The sequence below is a fragment of the Genypterus blacodes genome, unplaced genomic scaffold (assembly GCF_046128005.1).
Source record: "Genypterus blacodes isolate CSIRO-AG114 ecotype Tasmania unplaced genomic scaffold, CSIRO-AGI_Gbla_v1 ptg000316l_1, whole genome shotgun sequence".
NCBI lineage: Eukaryota > Metazoa > Chordata > Actinopteri > Ophidiiformes > Ophidiidae > Genypterus > Genypterus blacodes.
In genome coordinates this window covers 64,978-83,389 of record NW_027467103.1, presented here as the reverse complement: position 1 = coordinate 83,389, position 18,412 = coordinate 64,978, and the positions used below count along the sequence as shown (strand labels likewise).

Below are 18,412 nucleotides of genomic sequence, written 5' to 3'. Positions count from 1 at the left end.
TCTCTCTCTCTCTCTCTCTCTCTCTCTCTCTCTCTCTCTCTCTCTCTCTCTCTCTCTCTCTCTCTCTCTCTCTCTCTCTCTCTCTCTCTCTCTCTCTCTCTCTCTCTCTCTCTTCATTCATTCATTCATTCATTCATTCATTCATTCATTCATTCGCCACACTCCGGTCCGGTACGGAGCGGAAACGGTTTGCCAAATGTCAAGACGCGGATAACCCGGAAGTGAAGGTGTCCACTGTGACCTCTGCGTGTGTGTACGTATGGAGGAAAATGACGGAACAGTGCCGTGATTGTCCTGCGTTCCCTCCCACATCGCTCCGTTCTCGGCTGGTGTCACTCCGTTAAACGCGTCACAAGCAGACGGGCGAACCGAGCCCGGACCGGGACGGAACACAGCGGCTGTTAGCATGCTAACCGCTTAGCCTGCTAGCTGGATCAGAGCCCGTGGCCTCAGATAATCTAAGTCACAACTTCCCCCGTCACATTCTGCTCCTCTGGTCCGGGTCTTTCCTCCTTTATGGCTCCGATGGGGATCCGCCTGTCTCCGCTCGGTGTGGCCGTGTTCTGCCTGCTGGGGCTCGGCGTCATCTACCACCTGTACGCGGGGGTCATCTCCACCCGGCTGGCTGCTCTCAGGTCAGAACCCAGGCCAGAACCGGAACCAACACAACAAAAAACACAACGAGACTCGCTGGATGAAGAGATTCAATCTGGCGACTGTTGTGTTGTTGTGGTGTTGTGCTGTGTGGTGTTGTGTGTGTTTAGTTAGCCATAGTTGGTTGTTGTTGTTGTTCTGGTCCCTTTCAAATACGACAAAACAAATGTAACGTATCAAGTGTTTGGTGTAAGAACCAGGACTGGGACCAGAACCAGAACCAGGCCAAGGCTCTGATCATGATGTTGTGTTGGTCCCTGCAGGGGGAGCAGGACCGTGGACCTGAGGGAGCTGCTGGCTCTGTCTGTGGACGCTGCTGTCCAGGGGGGCAAAGAGGTGAGGACCTCTCTGACTTCAGGGGCTGAGATCTGAGGAGTGAGTGAACTCTGACCTCTGTGCTGCTCTGCAGGTGAAGATAGTGCATGAGGGACACGCCCTGGAGCAGAGGTCAAAGGGCAAGACCAAGGAGGGAGCAGACGAGCTGCTGACAACGGGCGACCTGCAGTCTCACAAGAAGATGTTCAACCTCATCAGAAACGCCGCCCCAGATGTCACGGTGAGTCTCAGTGTGCACGACGACGTCTCCAGCTCCAGACCAGCCTTAACTGTGTGTGTGTGTGTGTGTGTGTGTGTGTGTGTGTGTGTTTCCAGGTGTACAGTGAGGAACACGACAACACGGTGGACAAAACGGCCATCTGGAGTCGAGAGATCCCAGCTGAGATCCTTGAGAAGGTGGAGGGAGGGAGAGAGGCTCCTGCTGGAAGCGTCACCGTGTGGATCGACCCCCTGGACGCCACTCAGGAGTACACAGGTGGGTTTGGCTCTCACCAGCTTAGGGACCGTGGAGAAAGTCCAGTAATGATGAGAAGTGTTGCTATTAAAGTGTCACTGTGTCTTTAAGAAGCTCTGTGAGTTCAGGTGTCCAGATCAGTTCCTGATCTCTGTTTGTTTGCTTCCTCTTCTTTCTTTCTCCCGGTTCCTCCCATATCCCGTCTCTCTCTCTCTCTCTCTCTCTCTCTCTCTCTCTCTCTCTCTCTCTCTCTCTCTCGTCTCCACCACTCCTGTGTGTGTGTGTGTGTGCAGAGGACCTGGTGAAGTATGTGACCACCATGGTGTGTGTGGCTGTAGATGGGAAACCAATCATCGGGGTCATACACAAGCCCTTCACTGGCTTCACTGGTAAGTGTGTGTGTGTGTGTGTGTGTGTGTCCGCCCATTGGGAATCTCTTTACTCTCAACAATATCAAGTTTCCTTTACATCAGTTTGTAATCCCGCTGCTACACACACACACTCTCTCTCTCTCTCTCTGTCTCCCTCCCTCTCTCTCTCTGTCTCTCTCCTACAGCCTGGGGGTTTGTGGGTCAGGGGTCAAACCTGCGCCCTCGCTCCTCCTACAGTGTCGTCGCCCCAAAGGTCATTGTGTCGCGCTCTCACTCCGGTAAAGTGAGAAGTTTCGTTCAGGAAGCCTTTGGAAACAGCACGTCCATCACAGAAGCGGGCGGAGCCGGTGAGTAATCAGTGATTGGGCGTTTCCTTCAGGTCACCGTGACTACCAGGGAGCCAAGGAGGGAGGAGCTGAGAGCTCATTGGTCTTTAGTGGACAAACAGAAGTCCAGAACAACTCTAACACTGTCTCTCTTGCTCTCTTTCTCTCTCTCTCTCTCTCTCTCTCTCTCTCTCTCTCTCTCTCTGCCCCGCCCCGCCCTCTCTCTCTCAGGTTATAAGGTTCTTGCCCTGTTGGAACCTCCTCCAGGTGAGTCAGACTCAGTGGACCAGGCTGATGTTTACATCCACATCACCCTCATAAAGAAGTGGGACATCTGTGCTGGCGCCGCCCTGCTGGCTGCACTCGGTAATTTAGTTTGAGTTTCTCCGGAGTGTTTGATGAAACCAAGTGGATGAAAGTTCTGTAAATCATTGACTGTTTCCATTAGAGAGTTTTCAATTCGTGACTCAGTGGGAATGCTAGTGCTGCTGTCTGGTTTAGTGCTCAGCTGTAATGCCGTCTCTTCCTGCAGGGGGCCAGATGACCACTCTAAAGGGAGAGCACATCGACTACAGTGGGACAGCCCTCAGCAAAGGCGGCCTGGTGGCCAGTGTGGGCGTGGACCACAAGGCCCTGCTGGAGAGACTCCCAAACGGTGCTTGATGAACACCCAAACCCCCCCACCCCCCGCACGCACACACACACACACACACACACACACACAGAGCCTGGTTGCAGGACCAGCTCCATGGTGCTGGCGTGATGTCATCAGCTTGAGTCGTTCAGGTTGGAGCCGCTGAGATTGTAAGAACCAAACTGAAACGGCTCTGAACACACACTTACACACTCTTCTACATGAACACAGCATCTTCTTCCACACACACACACACACACACACACCCACACACCCACACAGTGAACACTGGACACACCCCCTGCCGTCTGTCTGAGACAAACACACAGACTTTAATGTGAAGGTTTACCTGAGGAGCACAAAGCTGGACCACACTGATGACCTTTGACCCACTTTGTGACTCTCCAGGGATTTGACAAACCTCCATGAAATTTTGAAAAATCTCTGGAGTGTCACTTAGTTTCATCCTCATCACAGTGATGTGTTGGCAGCGTTACATGTACTGTTATCATCGTCCTCGTCACCCAAGTGGGAAGAGGCAAACACGATGAACACTGTCTTAAAGGGCGACTCCACCCATTTTCTTCTTCTTCTTCTTCTGCTGCTGTGGAGGATGCAGCAGCGACCCCGATGACATCACAGGATCTTCTGGTTCTCCAGCTGTGTTACACTACAAGATGGTGCACTGTCGTTTCATTTATTCACATTCATTTGCGGCCTTGATGCTCATTCCAGATGTTTGGCCCGTTTCCTATGTTTTCTGTGTCCTTTGACACCTTCTGCTTCACCTTTCAGACTCATGGTTGTAGACTGAGCGAGCTGCTGAGGCTGCAGAGGAGAAATCATCTCAGCTGCATGGATCAAACACTTATTTCAATGTGTCAGATCTGTGAATTATAATATCAAAGTCACCTTTAAGTAGCTTCACTCTTAATCTTAGGGAGATTTTCATTTTCAGTCCAGGATTCATTTCATTTCCATTTCAATGTTGTATTTAATAAACACAAATAAGGGAGAAGATGTAACTAAAGGCCTGAATGAAGCTGATGAAAGTTTGCAAAGTTATTTAATATTCTGTTGTGTCTTCTTTAGATGTGTGTACATAGTGTGTGTGTGTGTGTGTGTGGCCAGTTTGGATGCTGTAATGCTTAGATTACAAACTGATCATCGTCTCCACGGTTTGGAGGTAAATTTGGGATTATGCAGTAAACTTTTATATTTGGAATGCAGTTGGTGTTTTTGAGAATATTGCAAAGTATAAGAATTATGCTCTGGGGAGACAAATGTACAATAGAAACGTTTGTTTTTATGACTTTACCTTCATTGTGTTTGTCTTATTTACCCTAGAGTGACACTCCTTGATGTTTGTGTGTAAATTGTCATGCTGAAGATACACAAAAGGATAGAGATCCATGACAACATACAGAAGGTTCGGGGTCAAAGGTCAGAGTAACTATAGGATAGAGATCCATGACAACATACAGAGGGCCCTGCAAAATGCGTTGATTTATTTGAGTCAAGCCAAACTTTACCATCAACTTTACACAAACTCAGTGATCATACTGTCCTGGAAGTCCTGGAAAATGATTGAGTCTTCTCAGAAAAATAATTCAGAAAATTCTTCCATACTGCTCATGTCTGATTGAATCTTTTACAAGGGCAGATGGACAATTCAATGAAAAATAGAATAAAAATGATATCGGGGGTAGAATCTAAGTAATTTAATTTACTTAAATGTTCCAAAGACTCTCTTTATTTAGCTTCAATCGTTTTGTTTCTGTATTTCTTCGTTAAACCAGAGCAACATGACCTTAAATGGAGGGGAGCGTGTGAGCCTCCCGTCCAGCAGGGGGCGGCATCACAGGATGAGCTGCTCACCAACGCCACGGACGCCGGGGAGAAGATACCGGAAGCAAAAACAACGACTTGAGGCGTTGGAGGCGAATGTGCAGACAAGTTTTTAATGTGAAATAATTTCAGTGACTGTGAACATTAATCAACCTGCGTGCGGATCCTGAAGCGAAGATGTTTAACCGACAGACGAGCCTGTGGATGGGTGATGTACGTGCGCGCTCTCACTCCTGTTAGCTTTTTAGGCTAACGAGCTAGCTCCGCTTCTCCGGGTCTAAAACCAGAACATTCTGCTCCAAAACAGAACCAATGTGTCAAATAGGATTTAATATGACGTACAAACGGTCTGACTGAGGTGCTGGGTAGAGCGCCGGTCCACATAGCTGACGGAGCTAACCTGTGTGTGTGTGTGTGTGTGTGTGTGTGTGTGTGTGTGTGTGAGAGAGATTGGAATAAAGTATAAAAAAAAAACAGATATTCAGTCAAATGAGGTCCCTTGTTTGTTTGTGTCGCTAAATCACCTTAAGGTGCTGACCACAGTTATGTGTTGTGTAATTTATCCTTTGTTTGTGTGTGTGTGTGTGTGTGTGTGTGTGTGTGTGTGTGTGTGTTAGTTGGACCCGTACATGGATGAGAGCTTCATCAAACAGGCCTTCAGTGCTATGGGAGAGTCACCGTTTGGAGTGAAGATCATCACACACAGGATAACAGGGTGAGACACACACACACACACATACACACACACCTTCCTGTTCTGTAGTTGTGTAGACTCCAGTGTGCTGTGGCTGGACCCGGCCTGGCCCTGGTGCTGTCTCGGTGTGCGGTGTGTTCACCTCGCTCTGTCCCCTCAGCGGCTCGGCAGGTTACTGCTTCGTGGAGCTGGCGGATGAAGCCAGCGTGGATCGCTGCGTCCAGAGGCTCAACGGGAAGCTGGTGCCAGGATCAAACCCGGTAAGCTCCGGTCCTGCTGCCTCCATTCAGCCCCGGAGCTGTCACTCATATTGATCCATAAATATAAACACTGATCCTGTAATGCCTCCTTCCTTTCTTCCACTGTTAGATTTGTTATCAAGCAGTAGTTATGTTGGTTTTACTGTGGATGGAGGAGCTCAACCAGTCTTGGTCTTACCGTGGCCTGTGGGGGTGTGTGGGAAGGGGGCGGGCATACTGTCCAGGGCCGTGACTATAAAATGTAATGTTTGTTTAATCTGAATATGGTCCCTTAAAGAGCCCACACACTGTAGAGCTGATGGGCTCTCAGGGCTCTGCTGCATGAAGGCCAACCCAGGGCTCTGTGCTTTATCAAAAAGGTCGTCTCAAAGGTTGAAAGGTCACGTTCAGCTTTCGATGCCAGCACCGAGCTGTTGTCGGCATCGGTCGTGAGCTTTAGCCGCTGGGCGCTGTAGTAGAAAGGCTGTGGGCCCCCGCCAGGCCCCGAGCTGCTGGGCTCCCCTGTCCACCCCAACCTGCTGCTGGAGGTGTGTGTGTGCAGTTTGTTTGAAGCTGAATAGAGTCTCTGGTAGGAACTAACTGAGGAATGGGCTAAAGGCTGGTCTGGGTGGAGGTATGTACACCTAAATAACACCCATAATAATGCCACGCTCCTTTTGCAGTAATATCAGAGCTATACTCCACCCCCCCCCCCTCTCCCAGACGCCTCAGTGTGTTTGTTTTCTCTCCCTGTGCAGCCCCGGAAGTTTAAGCTTAACTATGCCACCTACGGCAAACGGCCCGAAGCAGGGTGAGTCCTTTACTTTGTCTTTAAGAGCAGGAACCGGGCCGAGCCAGAGCCGACGACAGCTGTGGCTCGGCCCGGTTCTGCTGTAGGAGAACACGTGCACAGAAACAGACACCCGCACACACATGTTGCAGGTAAACGTGTCCGGGCCGCTCCGCCCCTCTCTTTACAGGCCGGAGTTCTCGGTGTTTGTAGGCGACCTGGCGTCCGAGGTGGACGACTTCCAGCTGCACCAGGTGTTTAAGAAGTACCCGTCCTGCAAGGGGGCCAAAGTGGTCACAGACCAGTACGGCTACTCCAGGTACGGCGGCCGCAGAGGCGTCCTATGAGCCCGCTTGTGTTCTGTCGTTCCGTTGTTAATTCTGTGTTCATCTACAAAAGGCTTGAACGTTATTATAGAAGTATCAGTAATGTTTTCATATTTCCTGCAGTAGTTGTGTCTTTGGTGTAATGAGTGTGTGAGTAGCAGTGAAATGGGCCTTGAGCTGCAGTACATCTTCATCTATTTTCGACCAAAAGGCTGAAGAAATGTTTCCTTGCCGTCTTATGCTGAAACTATTGTTTTCCCCATATAGGCTAAGCAAGAGCAACTCACAATTCAAGTGATGCTACCTCATGTTAAAAGTAAAACAACAAGTTTCAGTTCTACCATAATAATACGCATTATATTCTGTTTCTCATTATAAGTGGCTATTTAATGCCAGTATGCAGTGTGTGTGTGTGTGTGGAGGAGGCCTAACTCTGCTCTGACCTGCAGAGGCTACGGCTTCGTCAAGTTTGGGGAGGAGGGCGAGCAGAAGAAGGCCATCGAGGAATGTCAGGGCACCATGCTGGGCGGGAAGCCGCTCAGGCTGAGCATCGCCGTGGCAAAGAGGTGGGACGTCACACACACACACACACACACACACACACACACACACACACACACACACACACACACACACACACACACACACACACACACACACACACACACACACACACACAATGTGGTGCTGGTCTGGTTGCCCTTGTGGCTCAGACCGTGTGTGTGTGTGTGTGTTTCTGAACAAATGTAAATCATCAGTTTGACACTGAACTCTACCTTGTTGAGGTCAAAGGTCAGAGTTCCCCTCAGGAACCTCATAACTTTCATGTTTCTCCATCTTGCAGCCAAAAGAGTAACTACCACGGAGGCCAAGGTCAGAGTTACCATGGCAACTACAACCAGCAGCAGTCCAGTTACTATGGCAGCCAGGGCAGCGGGGGCCAGGGGGGCTACTACCCCCAGTGGGGGGGCTACGACCAATACGGCTACAACAGCGGCTACAACAGCAGCTACGGCAGCGGCTACAACTACGGGGCCTACGGCTACCCCCCCCCGGGCCACATGATGGGCCCGCCCCCTCCCATGGGGGGGCCCCCCACCACCACTGACATGTCAGGAGCTGTGGAGGTGCGTCATCATCAGGCTGCTCTGCTCTGCTCACCTGAGTTCTCACCTCCTCCTCCTCTTCCTCCTCCTCCTCTAAGCTCTCAGTAATGATTGTGTCTTTGTCCTCAGCAGGGTCAGGAGGAGACGGAGGAGGTGGAGGAGGACCACACAGAAGGTAACACAGTGACATCAGTAATCATTATAAGGATGTTATTGATCGATCACCAAGCTCCCTTTGCCCTGTAGTGTAGAAAGGTTCAACTTATTGATCCAGACAACTGATCACTAATATTGATCTGAATATTTGAGGACAGAACTTTTCTCTCCTTTGTAGCTTCGTCCTCACTCATAGTGATGCGTCGCTCTGTGCATGTACCTCAGCCTCATGGTCGCTCTGTCTCCTCCTCCCCAGAGCCGATCCCTGAGTGTGACGTGGAGCAGTGGAACACAGACTTTATGCAGCGCAGCGAGGAGCTCTACGACGCCATGATGGACTGTCACTGGGAAGCTCTGGACTCGGTCGCCTCCTCCATCCCCGCCCTCTCCTGATGACGTCGCTCTGCCTCCTCCCATCAACGCCCCGGTCGTCATCAAAGCTCCCTGTAGTGTTTTTATACTCGTCCTCCTCCACCGACACCTCAAAGCAACAGACACAGATCCAGTCTGTTTGGCCTCAACCAGCACGGTGACGTTGCTCTGCGGTGACGTTGCTCTGCGGTGACGTTTGCTCTGCGGTGACGTTTGCTCTGCGGTGACGTTTGCTCTGCGGTGACGTTTCCTTTCGTGCTCACAGGCGGCGAAGGGCTGCAGAAGGAGGAGGAGGAGGCGGCGGTGCGCTTCATCTGACCCGAGCTGATGGAGCGCAGGGATGGGCTGCATGTGTGTGAGAGTCAGAGACCTGTTACCACCAGAATAGATCAGTCAGTCACACGGTGGAGCTCTGTCACTCTGTCAGTTTGTGTTGTCAGTCGTGCATATAAACATTTATTGTCTTTTATCAGAGTAGAGACGGACCTTTAACCAGACAAGACACGCCCCCACGCCAGTCACGTGAAGCGCACCGCCGCCGCCCTCGGCTCTCTGCCACCCGATGATGTCATTCATAAAGCATCATTTCACGGACCCGTTGACTGGTCTACAGAGCGTCCTATAGAGCAGCAGGGGGCGGAGCTTCGACCTACAGAACGATCGCCTCACTCGTTTTCTAACAAATCTCTCAAAGTCCCGTGTTTTGAATGAATTGAAGGAAGGATCCAGAGCTGCTGGAGGAGACGGAGGCTGACGCTCTGCTCCTCCTCACGATGAAGCTCTGGATCACTTTGATGTTTGGCCTTTATTGATGCCGATTGTTGGGTTTTTTGTACATATTTTCTCTCTGAAGACATTTTTATCAATAAAACTCTGAGGGGAAACTTTCTTAGTGCTGATTAGAGTTTAATGTTAAAGCTCAAAAACATCTGGAGGTTTAGTTTGGATGCACATGTTCTGCTAACATCTGTAAATGTTCCAGGCTCCAGGCACAGCAGACCCAAATCCCCACCATGCATCTGGTTCTGATCAATCAAACCAAACAGACCGGAACACGCCGCTGTGAGGAAGAGTGGGGAGGATGAAGAGCGAGGAACCAGTCTGTCACTCTCCACCGTTTAATACACACAGATCAGATCCACTCAAACATCTACACAGTGACACGTGTTACAGAGCGACTCATGTTACAGAGCGACCCTCATGTCCAGTTTGGCTTCACTCCTCTGCTCCACTCTTGATGTTGAGCAGTCCCAGTCCAGGGCGTCCCGGGCAGCACCAGCTGGGTCCCAGTCGGTACCAGCCCTGGTACAGGCCCCTCCAGGTGAGACACCCCAGAGCGCCCCCCAGCAGCTGGGTGGGGAACTGAGGGAAGTACGCCAAGAGACAGAGCAGCAGGAAGATCCAGAGCCCCAGCAGGAGGAAGCAGAAGAGGAAGAGGATCCTCAGAGGAGCGTCTGAGGCCCCGCCCAGACTCAGGTAGGGGCCGAACACCGCCGTCTCCTCGGCCAGCAGGAGGCAGCAGAGGCAGAGGAGGAAGACGTCTTCAGAAACTTCATAGCCCCTCCAGAGCATCCCGGCCCTGAGGCAGTCTGACTTGCTCTCTCCTTCTCGTAGCACCAACAGAGGCGCCCCGCTGTCCACCACAGGCCTGCCGGCTAACGACTCGTAGCAGCTCCCTGTGGCGTTCTCCAGAAGGTCCAGCAGTTTGCAGAAAGCCAGCCACAGTCCGGCGGCCACAGAGAGGCGGGAGAGGTGGCGGAGGGAGAGAGAGAGGGAGCGGCGGATGGAAAAGGAGAGGAGGAAGACAAAGGAGCCCACAAAGAGGCAGGTCCAACCCCAGCCAGAGCGCAAGAACATCCTGGATGAAGGAGAGAGAGAGAGAGAGAGAGATGAGGTTCAACATAAAGTCCCTGTGGAGCTTCAGTCTGTCCTTCAATCAAACACCAATAGATTTCCTCCATGATAGAATAAAGCAGATCCATGTTTGTGTCTGGTCCTGCTGCTGGTTTGTTTACAGTGAGGAGCATCAGATAGTTTAACATTGATAAAGGTTTGTTTGGATGTGGTTGTATGAGTTTGTGGGACAGGAAACGCTCCCACCTGTACTTCCTGCTCCCTGTATGGAGGCGGACCTGTCCCTGGCTGTGATTGGTCAGCACCGTCATGTGTTCAATCTAAAACAGTTCTCATTGATTCATTTTGGCTTATGCAGGCTGAAAAGGGAGAGGAAGTGGTGTTACCTGTACAGGAAGTGGCTTCTCTTGGCAAAGATGCTGTGCTGGGAGACCCAGAGGCTCAGCACCGGGCCGAACATCACCACCACCGACAGCAACAGGTGGAAGTGGCGGCGGAACAGAGTGCTGCCCAGGAGACCGGCCACCAGGTCCGTCAGGACCACCAGCACGGTGTTGAGGATCATCTGGACCCCCAAAGCAGACTTCTCTTTGGATCTGGACTGAGCACCAGCTCCCTACCTTCACTCTGTGTGCTGATGTCCCTGAACGCACCACAGATCCTTCATGCAAACGACAACAATCCAGACGCTCGCTGTGCACAAACTCCTTCAGGTTCTTGGTTGAAGGTCCATGCAGGTCTTGAGTGACCCAGTTGGCTCTGCATGCGTGTGTGAAGGAGCAGCTGCCTCTAGAGTTCCACACACTCCAAATGTGTGCACGGGGTCAAACTCATCTGCAGCGCTCCTCAATCCTGTCGGCATGTAAATAACACGACGTCTCAGTCCAGGGAACAGGATCTGACTGCCTGAGTGTGTGTGTGTGTGTGTGAGCGCCAACGCTCAGGCTCAGGCGGCTGGTTTCTGCAGAGAGATGAAGGTTTGAGTCAGAATGAATTGAGCTCAGAACCCAACCATCAACAGTGACATCATCATCATCATACTGAGTGTTCTGACTATTTAACATTGTTATTGAACACGTGTCCTTTCTGACCACATCAGGGTCACACTGGAAACTAAAATGCTTGATTATTTACCTGCATGAGGAACAGGAACATGAATCTGTTAGAATTCTGTTTCCTTAAATTTGAATGTGGCTTTGTCTCCCGTCTTCTCCCTGCAGGTCTGCATGTGTCTCTGCTGTGTCCCCCCTCTGTCCCCCTCTGTCCCTCCTCTGTCCCTCCTGTGTCTCCTCTCCCTGTGGTGTCTACGCGTGTCCTTCCCGTCCGGCCCTCTTCATGGTCTGCCTGCGTGTTGCATGTCCCTCCTGTCCATGCGTGTCCTCCTCCTGTCTCCTGGCTGACAGGAGCTCCTCTCCTCTGCTGACTCACACACGCACACACACACAACCTGCCATGCCTCCCCCCGAGCCTCCAAGGTGTCACATTGCTCCTGTGAAGAAGGTCAAAGGACACAGAAAGGTCAAAGCAATGATGTGCTGGCCTGGGAGTCAGGCTGTGTGACGTTAACACTCTCTGAGGTGAGGACAAACAGACGCACCCTGACAGAAAACTCACAATTTCATGAGCAACAACAATGGGAAATCAGTTTGCATTGTTTTTGCGTGTGTGTTTGCGTGTGTGTGTGTGTGTGTGTGTATTAATAGGAGTAACCTTTCCACTGCATCTGATCTGAAACTCAGCTGTTGCAGCCGTCTCTGTCAATCACTGAGGGGCAACACACACACACACACACACACACACACACACAGCAGGTTCTGAGGCGTTGGGCTCTGACGGGGCTGTTAGGAGCTTATGGAGCATCCGTGAGGTTTCATGTCAGCCAAGTCCATATTACCGACTGCAGCTTTATATAGAACCCTTGTGTAGTACCGTGTATGGCCACAGAGGGGCAGTGTGTCAAAGCTTTACAGACCTGAGGCAGCCTAACACACTGTCCTTCATAGTTTGGTGTTTTGTGAAGCAGCACAAACAGACTTGACGTACCCGAACGAGTTCAAACGTACAAATCCCAATCTACCATCCAGGACCATGAACGCCCCATGACGCAGCTGTTTGAGACTCATTGTTTGCATCCCAACATGGCAACGAACTCATGCCACTGGAAATGTGAACCTGGGTGAGATGAGATCACCGGGTGTCCCCTGAGCTCCCTGACCAGCTGGTGTGTGTGTGTGTGTGTGTGTGTGTGTGTGTGTGTGTGTGTGTGTGTGTGTGTGTGTGTGTGTGTGTGTGTGTGTGTGTGTGTGTGTGTGTGTGTGTGTGTGTGTGTGTGTGTGTGTGTGTGTGTGTGTGTGTGTGTGTGTGTGTGTGTGTGTTTCATTTCACTCATTGAGTTTTTGTAGCCCTGTGAGTGACGTGACTCAATCTAACATCTCAACATGCCGCCCTCTGCTGGCTGAAGGTTGAATTGCAGGAGACATATTTCTGTGTTCGCTCTGAACTTTAATCAAATATGACGTCATTACACCCGCAAAGGGGGGAAAACAAGTAAGTAAATGAAGTGAACCGACAGAAATGTGTACAAAAAAAATAGATCAGTGATTATCAGAATTGAATCAATTTACAAACTGCATTTTTACTGGACATCAACAATTGAAATGAGCAAAGAAGAATCTCTGTCTAACTAATGTGCTGTTTGGACTTCAGTGTAAAGTTGCAAGTGAGACAAACAAACAATGGAGCTGCAGCACGTTTCTGCAAGTATTGGACTGAAGCTTGAGTCCTTCTGTCCTTCCTTCCTCCCCTTATTTCCGACTTGGAGCTGGAAGCGTCAGGTTGGCCTGGAGGAAAGAGCAAAGAGCAGAGTGACATCATCAACACGTACAGTTTAATCCTGTGTGAGTGTGTGGTGTCCTACCTGCTTGAAGTGTCTCTGTAGCACCGGTTTGAGGCCAGAGTGGCTCCCCATGATCTCTCTCAGCATGTTGTGGAAAGTCTTGTCCGATCCTCTGGACTGTCTGAGCCTGATGATCTTCTCCTCTGACGTGGGTCTCCTGGTGTTCTTTGCAGAGCGGATCTCTCTGGTCATTTTGGAGCACTGCAGACATCAGGGAGCAGCGGATCAACTATAGGGCGCTCTAAGCTACAGTGAGGATCCCTGGCATCATGAATCATCTCATCCATGCTTTAGCTTCTAACCACAAATGAAGCTTTGCAGAAACGTCAAGATTCTTCAGTGACAAATGAGAACTAAACACATGATTTGAATATCAAACCTTCGTCTTTGCTCGGTCCGTTTTCTCTCTCTTGGAGTTTGTTTCTTTGTTGAGTTTAGTGATGATGGAGAGCTTGTATCTCTCCTTCTGCTTCTCAGGCGTCTCGTCCTGCAGGATGTCCTCCATGGTGTCTCTCAGGACCTGGACACAGAGACGCCATCAATGTTCTGTCAGGTTTGCTTGTCATGTAATGCGTTTTTGTGATGGAGCCACAAAAGACCTTTCCTGTCATTCTACTGAGCCACACACACACACACACACACACACACACACACACACACACACACACACACACACACACACACACACACACACACACACACACACACCTCGATGTTGTTCTGCAGCTGCTGGATCTGTCCTTTCTTGTAGATGTGCTTCTCCTCAGCTGCTCTCAGCTGCTCCTCCAGCTTCAGCTTCTCCTGATGCTCTGCACCTACATACAAACAGATCCATACCTTTATGCTTCAGTCCCAATCAGAAAGCTGAATGTGTGCCGCAGTGAAGGCAGATTGAGTCTCACCTGACTTGGTCACGTTGTAGATGGTTTTACGGAACGCTGTGTTTCTGTCGCTGAACAGTTGGATGGAGTTCTCCATGGCTTTGTTCTGCAACTCCACTTCCTGTATTCTGGCGGCCAGGCGCTCTCCTACCCGGTCGATCTCCTCCTTCTCTTGCACAGCCTGATGAAAAGTGCTGATTGAAAAGTGCTCACGTGACGTCACGTGTGTGACGTAACGTGCGTGACGGTGCGGTGGTGCGTTTGAGGACCTCTCACCTTGATGATGTAGTAAATCTGTGACTTCTCCTCATTGCCCTCAGGAGCCGCCATGGAAATGGCCAAGATCTCAAACCGGTTCTTCATCATGTCGACCTTGGCCAGTCGCTCATTCAGCTCAACACTATCACACAGACAGGTAGGAAATGAAGTCGTTATGAAACAATTCATCCAGTGGACGAGCAGCAGAAAGACTCTGAACCAAACAGTAAGGTGCTGATCAACATCATGAACGGATCCCATATTCTCTTGACCCTTAACAAAACTGACAATATGTGACAGGAACCGGCCAATAATCAGTATTGATGATCCACCTGAGCCTCTTCCTCTCGTCCTCACAGATCTTGATGAGCCTGCTGAGCGATTCTTTGTAGACTTTGTCCTCCTCCTCTCGCTCTTCTATGTCCCTCTGCAGCTTCAGCTTCCTGCTCTCCAGCGTCAGCAGGCTGTCCTCCTTGTTGTACAGCAGATCCCTGAAGCGTTTGGTCTCAAACCTCATGATGTTGTACTCCACCATGGCTTCCTGATGGAGATACAGACGTGGGAGAACATCAGCACTGACCCCAGCCTTGTTCTGATCCCTGGCTGTGTGACCCTAACCCTCGAGCTCTCACCTGTTTCTGGATTTGGACGTTGTTGAGCTCTTTGTCGTTGGCTTCGCTGAGCTGCTGCAGATGCTCCACCTTCACCCTCAGATCTCTGTTCTGCGCTTCGCTCCTGGCCGTCTCTTTCCTCAGGAGGCGAGTGCCTCCCTGTGCCCCCCCACAGAGCAGCACAGGTGAGATGATGACACACACTGACTCTCACTTATACCAGCAGCTCTGAGACACAGACTGACCTCACACTCCCTCAGCAGGGTGCCCAGCATGGCGTCCAGTCTCTTCTTCTCCTGCAGCAGGCTGGTCAACTCGCTGACCTTCTTCTCTAGCTGTTCCTTTTCATCGATGCTGGATTGATCTGGCAGGAGGACCTGTTGTCCGTTCTGATGAGCGACCAGAGACTCCTACCCAACACAGGAAGCAAAGTGTGTGTGTGTGTGTGTTGGTTGTGTGTGGCGGTGATGGTCAGAGTGGTGCTGAGTTTGTGGTCCTACCAGCTTCCTCAGGGTTTTCTGCTCTTTGTAAAGCTCCCTCTCCTGCTTCTGCAGCTGGCTGCCCTGGCTGGAGATGGTGCACTTGCTCCTTGCAATCACAGTGAGGGAAGCCTGCTTCTTCTCCAGGAGGTCCTTCAAACGCTGTTTGGCTTTAACCATGGCGTCTCTCTGGTGACGCAGCTGGAGATCCAAGTCCTGTTTCCAGACCACAACACAGAACAGCATCACAAAGTGGCAACATGACAATATTACATGACAAATATCTTCTCATCTAGTCGACTCCTGTGAGAATCTGTACAGAACCCCAAGTCTGCCATGTTGTAAAGTTCTGTGTGTGTGTGTGTGTGGCTCCCAGTGTGGACCAGGGGCAGAAGGTCTCACCTTGATGGCCTGCTGCTGCTCCTTGACCAGCGCCTCCATCTTGCTGGCTTTCTGTTCTTCATTAAGTGACGCCTCTGCCGCTTGGTTCAGCTCCGCCTCCAGCTCCTCGTTTTTGGCTTTGGCCGTCTGGACCCTGCGACACAAACACACAGGATGTAAGGGTCCTGCGGTGGGCTGCTCCCCCACAGACACACACACTTAGGGCACCATGTCACTGACTTGTTGTCGATTTCCCGGATGTCTTTCTTGATGCTGGCTATCAGGGACCTGGCACACGACACCTCTGTGGTGGCTTTGTTCAGCGCTCCTTTGCCACAGTACAGCTGCAAACACACAACAACACTCATGAGCACTAAGATACATCACAGCTGAGGCTTCATCTTATTACACAGACCTCATCCTGCAGCCTGATGCAGACGCTCTCCTGCTCCTTCAGCTCCTCCTGCTTCTTCACGGCCTGTTTCCTGGCCAAGTACAGCTCCTTCTCAGGTTCCTTGTTTTCCCTCTGCTGGGTCTCCAGAATGAGCCTCCTCTCTTTCAGGGTCTCCCTCTTTTCCCTGAAGTCCTGGTTGAGTTGGGCAAGTTTCTGTAAGGAAGAAAACAATGCTTTGTATTGTTCAGGACTTACTGTGCACATACTGTGTACTGCTGTGTGTGTGCGTGTACGTGTACGTGTGTGTGTGTGTGTGTGTGTGTGTGTGTGTGTGTGTGTGTGTGTGTGTGTGTGTGTGTGTGTGTGTGTGTGTGTGTGTGTGTGTGTGTGTGTGTGTGTGTGTGTGTGTGTGTGTGTGTGTGTGTGTGTGTGTGTGTGTGTGTGTGCGTGTGTGTGCGTGTCAGCAGTAAAGTTTACCACTGCACAGCGCTGCATCTCTGCGTCTCTGCACTTCCTCTGGTCGATGGTCTTTTCCCACAGGTGTATGAGTTGCTGTCTGTCCTGGTGGATCTGCTGCAGACTGTCCATGGTCTTATCCAAAGCCATCTGTTGACGGAGCAGAAGATGGTGTGATGGTGCTGACGGAGGAGTCATGGATGTGCTCAGTGATGTAACCTGGGTCTGCAGATGAGGACCTCCACCTCCCTCCTGACGTAGAGTACGTGTTCTTACCTGCATGGCTAAAGTCTCTGTCAGTTCCTTGTCAAACACTTTGTGATTGCCGTTGGCCTCGTGCGTCGTCTTCTCGATGTTGAAGGTGAGGGACTGCATCGGGGGAAAGAGTGAAGCTGTTAGTTTCATTCATCATGCATTGGAGAATCCCAAATGGAATCTATTGATTTTTCTATTGATCAGATGTGATGTGACAGCTGCAGGAGACAGAATGTCATCATGTACTTTACACACACAGTGTTAGTATGATCTGTCTCCTTATCAGGCTGCTGACCTTGATCTTCTCTTCTTCCTGCTGAGTGTACTTGATGATGGCCATGGTTTCTTCATCCGTTTTGGCCGACTCCTCCAAAAAGGCGTCCAGGGTCAGCTGGGTCCAGGTCATCTGCTGCTTAAAGGCCTCCAGCTTCTCCTCGGCCTTGGCTGTGTTATTCTGGGGATTTGGTGAGAGGTTATTGTGAGGTGGTCCCTTGTGTTTGTGTAGAGTAAAGACTGTACTGGTCTGGGATGTAAAGGACCTCAAACCCGGCCTTCCTCTCTGCTACAGTCCGACGCTCCTCCCTCATCTTTTTGGAGTCCTGCACAAGTCGACATGTCTCTCTCTCTTCCAGAGCGGTGAGGTGCTTCTCTAACTCCGTCTCTCTGTCCTTGGCACAACAAATCACCTGTGTGGAAGAAAACCTGCTTAGAATCTTGAGTTGACCATTTTTATAAATCTCATAATAAGAAAACTGCTCCATTGTGCTGCACATGATGGAGACGTGATGTTGAGCTCCGACCAACCCCCATGTTCTTCAGCTCCCGTTGGAAGTTCTGGTAGAGGTCGGTCATGACTTGGATTTCTTCCTTGTTCGTCTCACATTTGTTCTCCAGTTGCATCAACTGCTCCTCTTTGAGATACATCTGTAGAGGGGAAGGAGGGCCCAGAATCAGCAGAGTATAGAGTCAGGTCAGTCAGGGAGAGGGGTCAGACAGGGAGAGGGGTCAGACAGGGAGAGGGGTCAGACAGGGAGAGCGGTCAGACAGATGGAGCGGTGGATCAGTTGGATGTTGTGCAGACATGATTGTAAAGTCTGTTCACAGGTTGAACCTGTTTCAGTTTCTGTCGTCTGTTCCATCTCACTGAATGAATCAGTCACTTCTGAAATCAAAACAATCAAAGATTTGCTAACAAAGCTCAACCTGGAACGACTTCCAGCTCATTTTTTTAGCCGATTACTGTTTAAACACTGAATACTAAACTTCCACATGTTCAACCAGGCTACAGACAAGTGGGACATGTTGGAGGCAAGACATTCAGTTGGTGTGTGTGTGTGTGTGTTTGTGTGTGTGTGTGTGTGTGTGTGTGTGTCTCTGTCTCTGTGATTTGGTCAGTGCTCAGTGACCGCTGGGGTGGGAACCAACCAACCCCCCCCTGAGGGGAGGAGCGGCTCTGGAGGATGGATGAGTAGATGGATCTGCTGGGCTCTGAAGTTGATATGAGGCGCTCCATGTCAGTAAGCTGCACACACACACACACACACACACCTTCTCTATCAGCGCCTTGTTCTCAGCGTTGGTCTCCACCGAATTAAACTCATCCTCCCACCTGAGCAACGAGAGAGTTTGAGCGCTCGCCAT

At 50.6% G+C, this 18,412-nt stretch overlaps 4 protein-coding genes across 5 annotated transcripts; 2 read left to right on the top strand and 2 right to left on the bottom strand.

Moving 5' to 3' along the window:
• The first annotated feature begins 203 nt into the window (after positions 1 to 203).
• bpnt2 (3'(2'), 5'-bisphosphate nucleotidase 2) lies at positions 204 to 4,098 on the top strand. Its single transcript, XM_076137452.1, has 8 exons — positions 204 to 635; positions 918 to 990; positions 1,064 to 1,210; positions 1,306 to 1,465; positions 1,738 to 1,833; positions 2,001 to 2,162; positions 2,373 to 2,507; positions 2,674 to 4,098. The coding sequence occupies exons 1-8, from the start codon at positions 517 to 519 to the stop codon at positions 2,802 to 2,804; spliced, it is 1,023 nt and encodes a 340-aa protein (XP_075993567.1). The 5' UTR covers positions 204 to 516; the 3' UTR covers positions 2,805 to 4,098.
• A 548-nt stretch (positions 4,099 to 4,646) lies between these two features.
• Positions 4,647 to 9,194, top strand: trnau1apb (tRNA selenocysteine 1 associated protein 1b). Of its 2 annotated transcripts, none has more exons than XM_076137450.1 (9): positions 4,647 to 4,836; positions 5,241 to 5,338; positions 5,478 to 5,577; positions 6,315 to 6,367; positions 6,537 to 6,665; positions 7,122 to 7,238; positions 7,517 to 7,799; positions 7,911 to 7,953; positions 8,191 to 9,194. In XM_076137450.1, exons 1-9 carry the CDS (start codon positions 4,801 to 4,803, stop codon positions 8,325 to 8,327), a joined length of 996 nt encoding a protein of 331 aa, XP_075993565.1. In that variant the 5' UTR covers positions 4,647 to 4,800; the 3' UTR covers positions 8,328 to 9,194. The 2 variants fall into 2 exon arrangements, with proteins under 2 accessions (XP_075993565.1, XP_075993564.1); XM_076137449.1 differs by having other exon boundaries at positions 7,908 to 7,953.
• Positions 9,195 to 9,470: 276 nt separating this feature from the next.
• Positions 9,471 to 10,905, bottom strand: fitm1l (fat storage inducing transmembrane protein 1, like). The gene is made up of 2 exons (XM_076137451.1): positions 10,547 to 10,905; positions 9,471 to 10,164 (listed from the first exon to the last, which is right to left on the bottom strand). Exons 1-2 carry the CDS (start codon positions 10,723 to 10,725, stop codon positions 9,522 to 9,524), a joined length of 822 nt encoding a protein of 273 aa, XP_075993566.1. The 5' UTR covers positions 10,726 to 10,905; the 3' UTR covers positions 9,471 to 9,521.
• Positions 10,906 to 12,964: 2,059 nt separating this feature from the next.
• Positions 12,965 to 18,412, bottom strand: LOC142988318 (coiled-coil domain-containing protein 39-like). Its single transcript, XM_076137448.1, has 19 exons — positions 18,320 to 18,412; positions 17,576 to 17,695; positions 17,311 to 17,457; positions 17,067 to 17,225; positions 16,793 to 16,885; positions 16,538 to 16,666; positions 16,082 to 16,273; positions 15,907 to 16,010; positions 15,688 to 15,820; positions 15,307 to 15,501; positions 15,052 to 15,216; positions 14,828 to 14,965; positions 14,528 to 14,736; positions 14,214 to 14,337; positions 13,959 to 14,118; positions 13,765 to 13,871; positions 13,436 to 13,576; positions 13,078 to 13,257; positions 12,965 to 13,000 (listed from the first exon to the last, which is right to left on the bottom strand). The coding sequence occupies exons 1-19, from the start codon at positions 18,410 to 18,412 to the stop codon at positions 12,965 to 12,967; spliced, it is 2,625 nt and encodes an 874-aa protein (XP_075993563.1).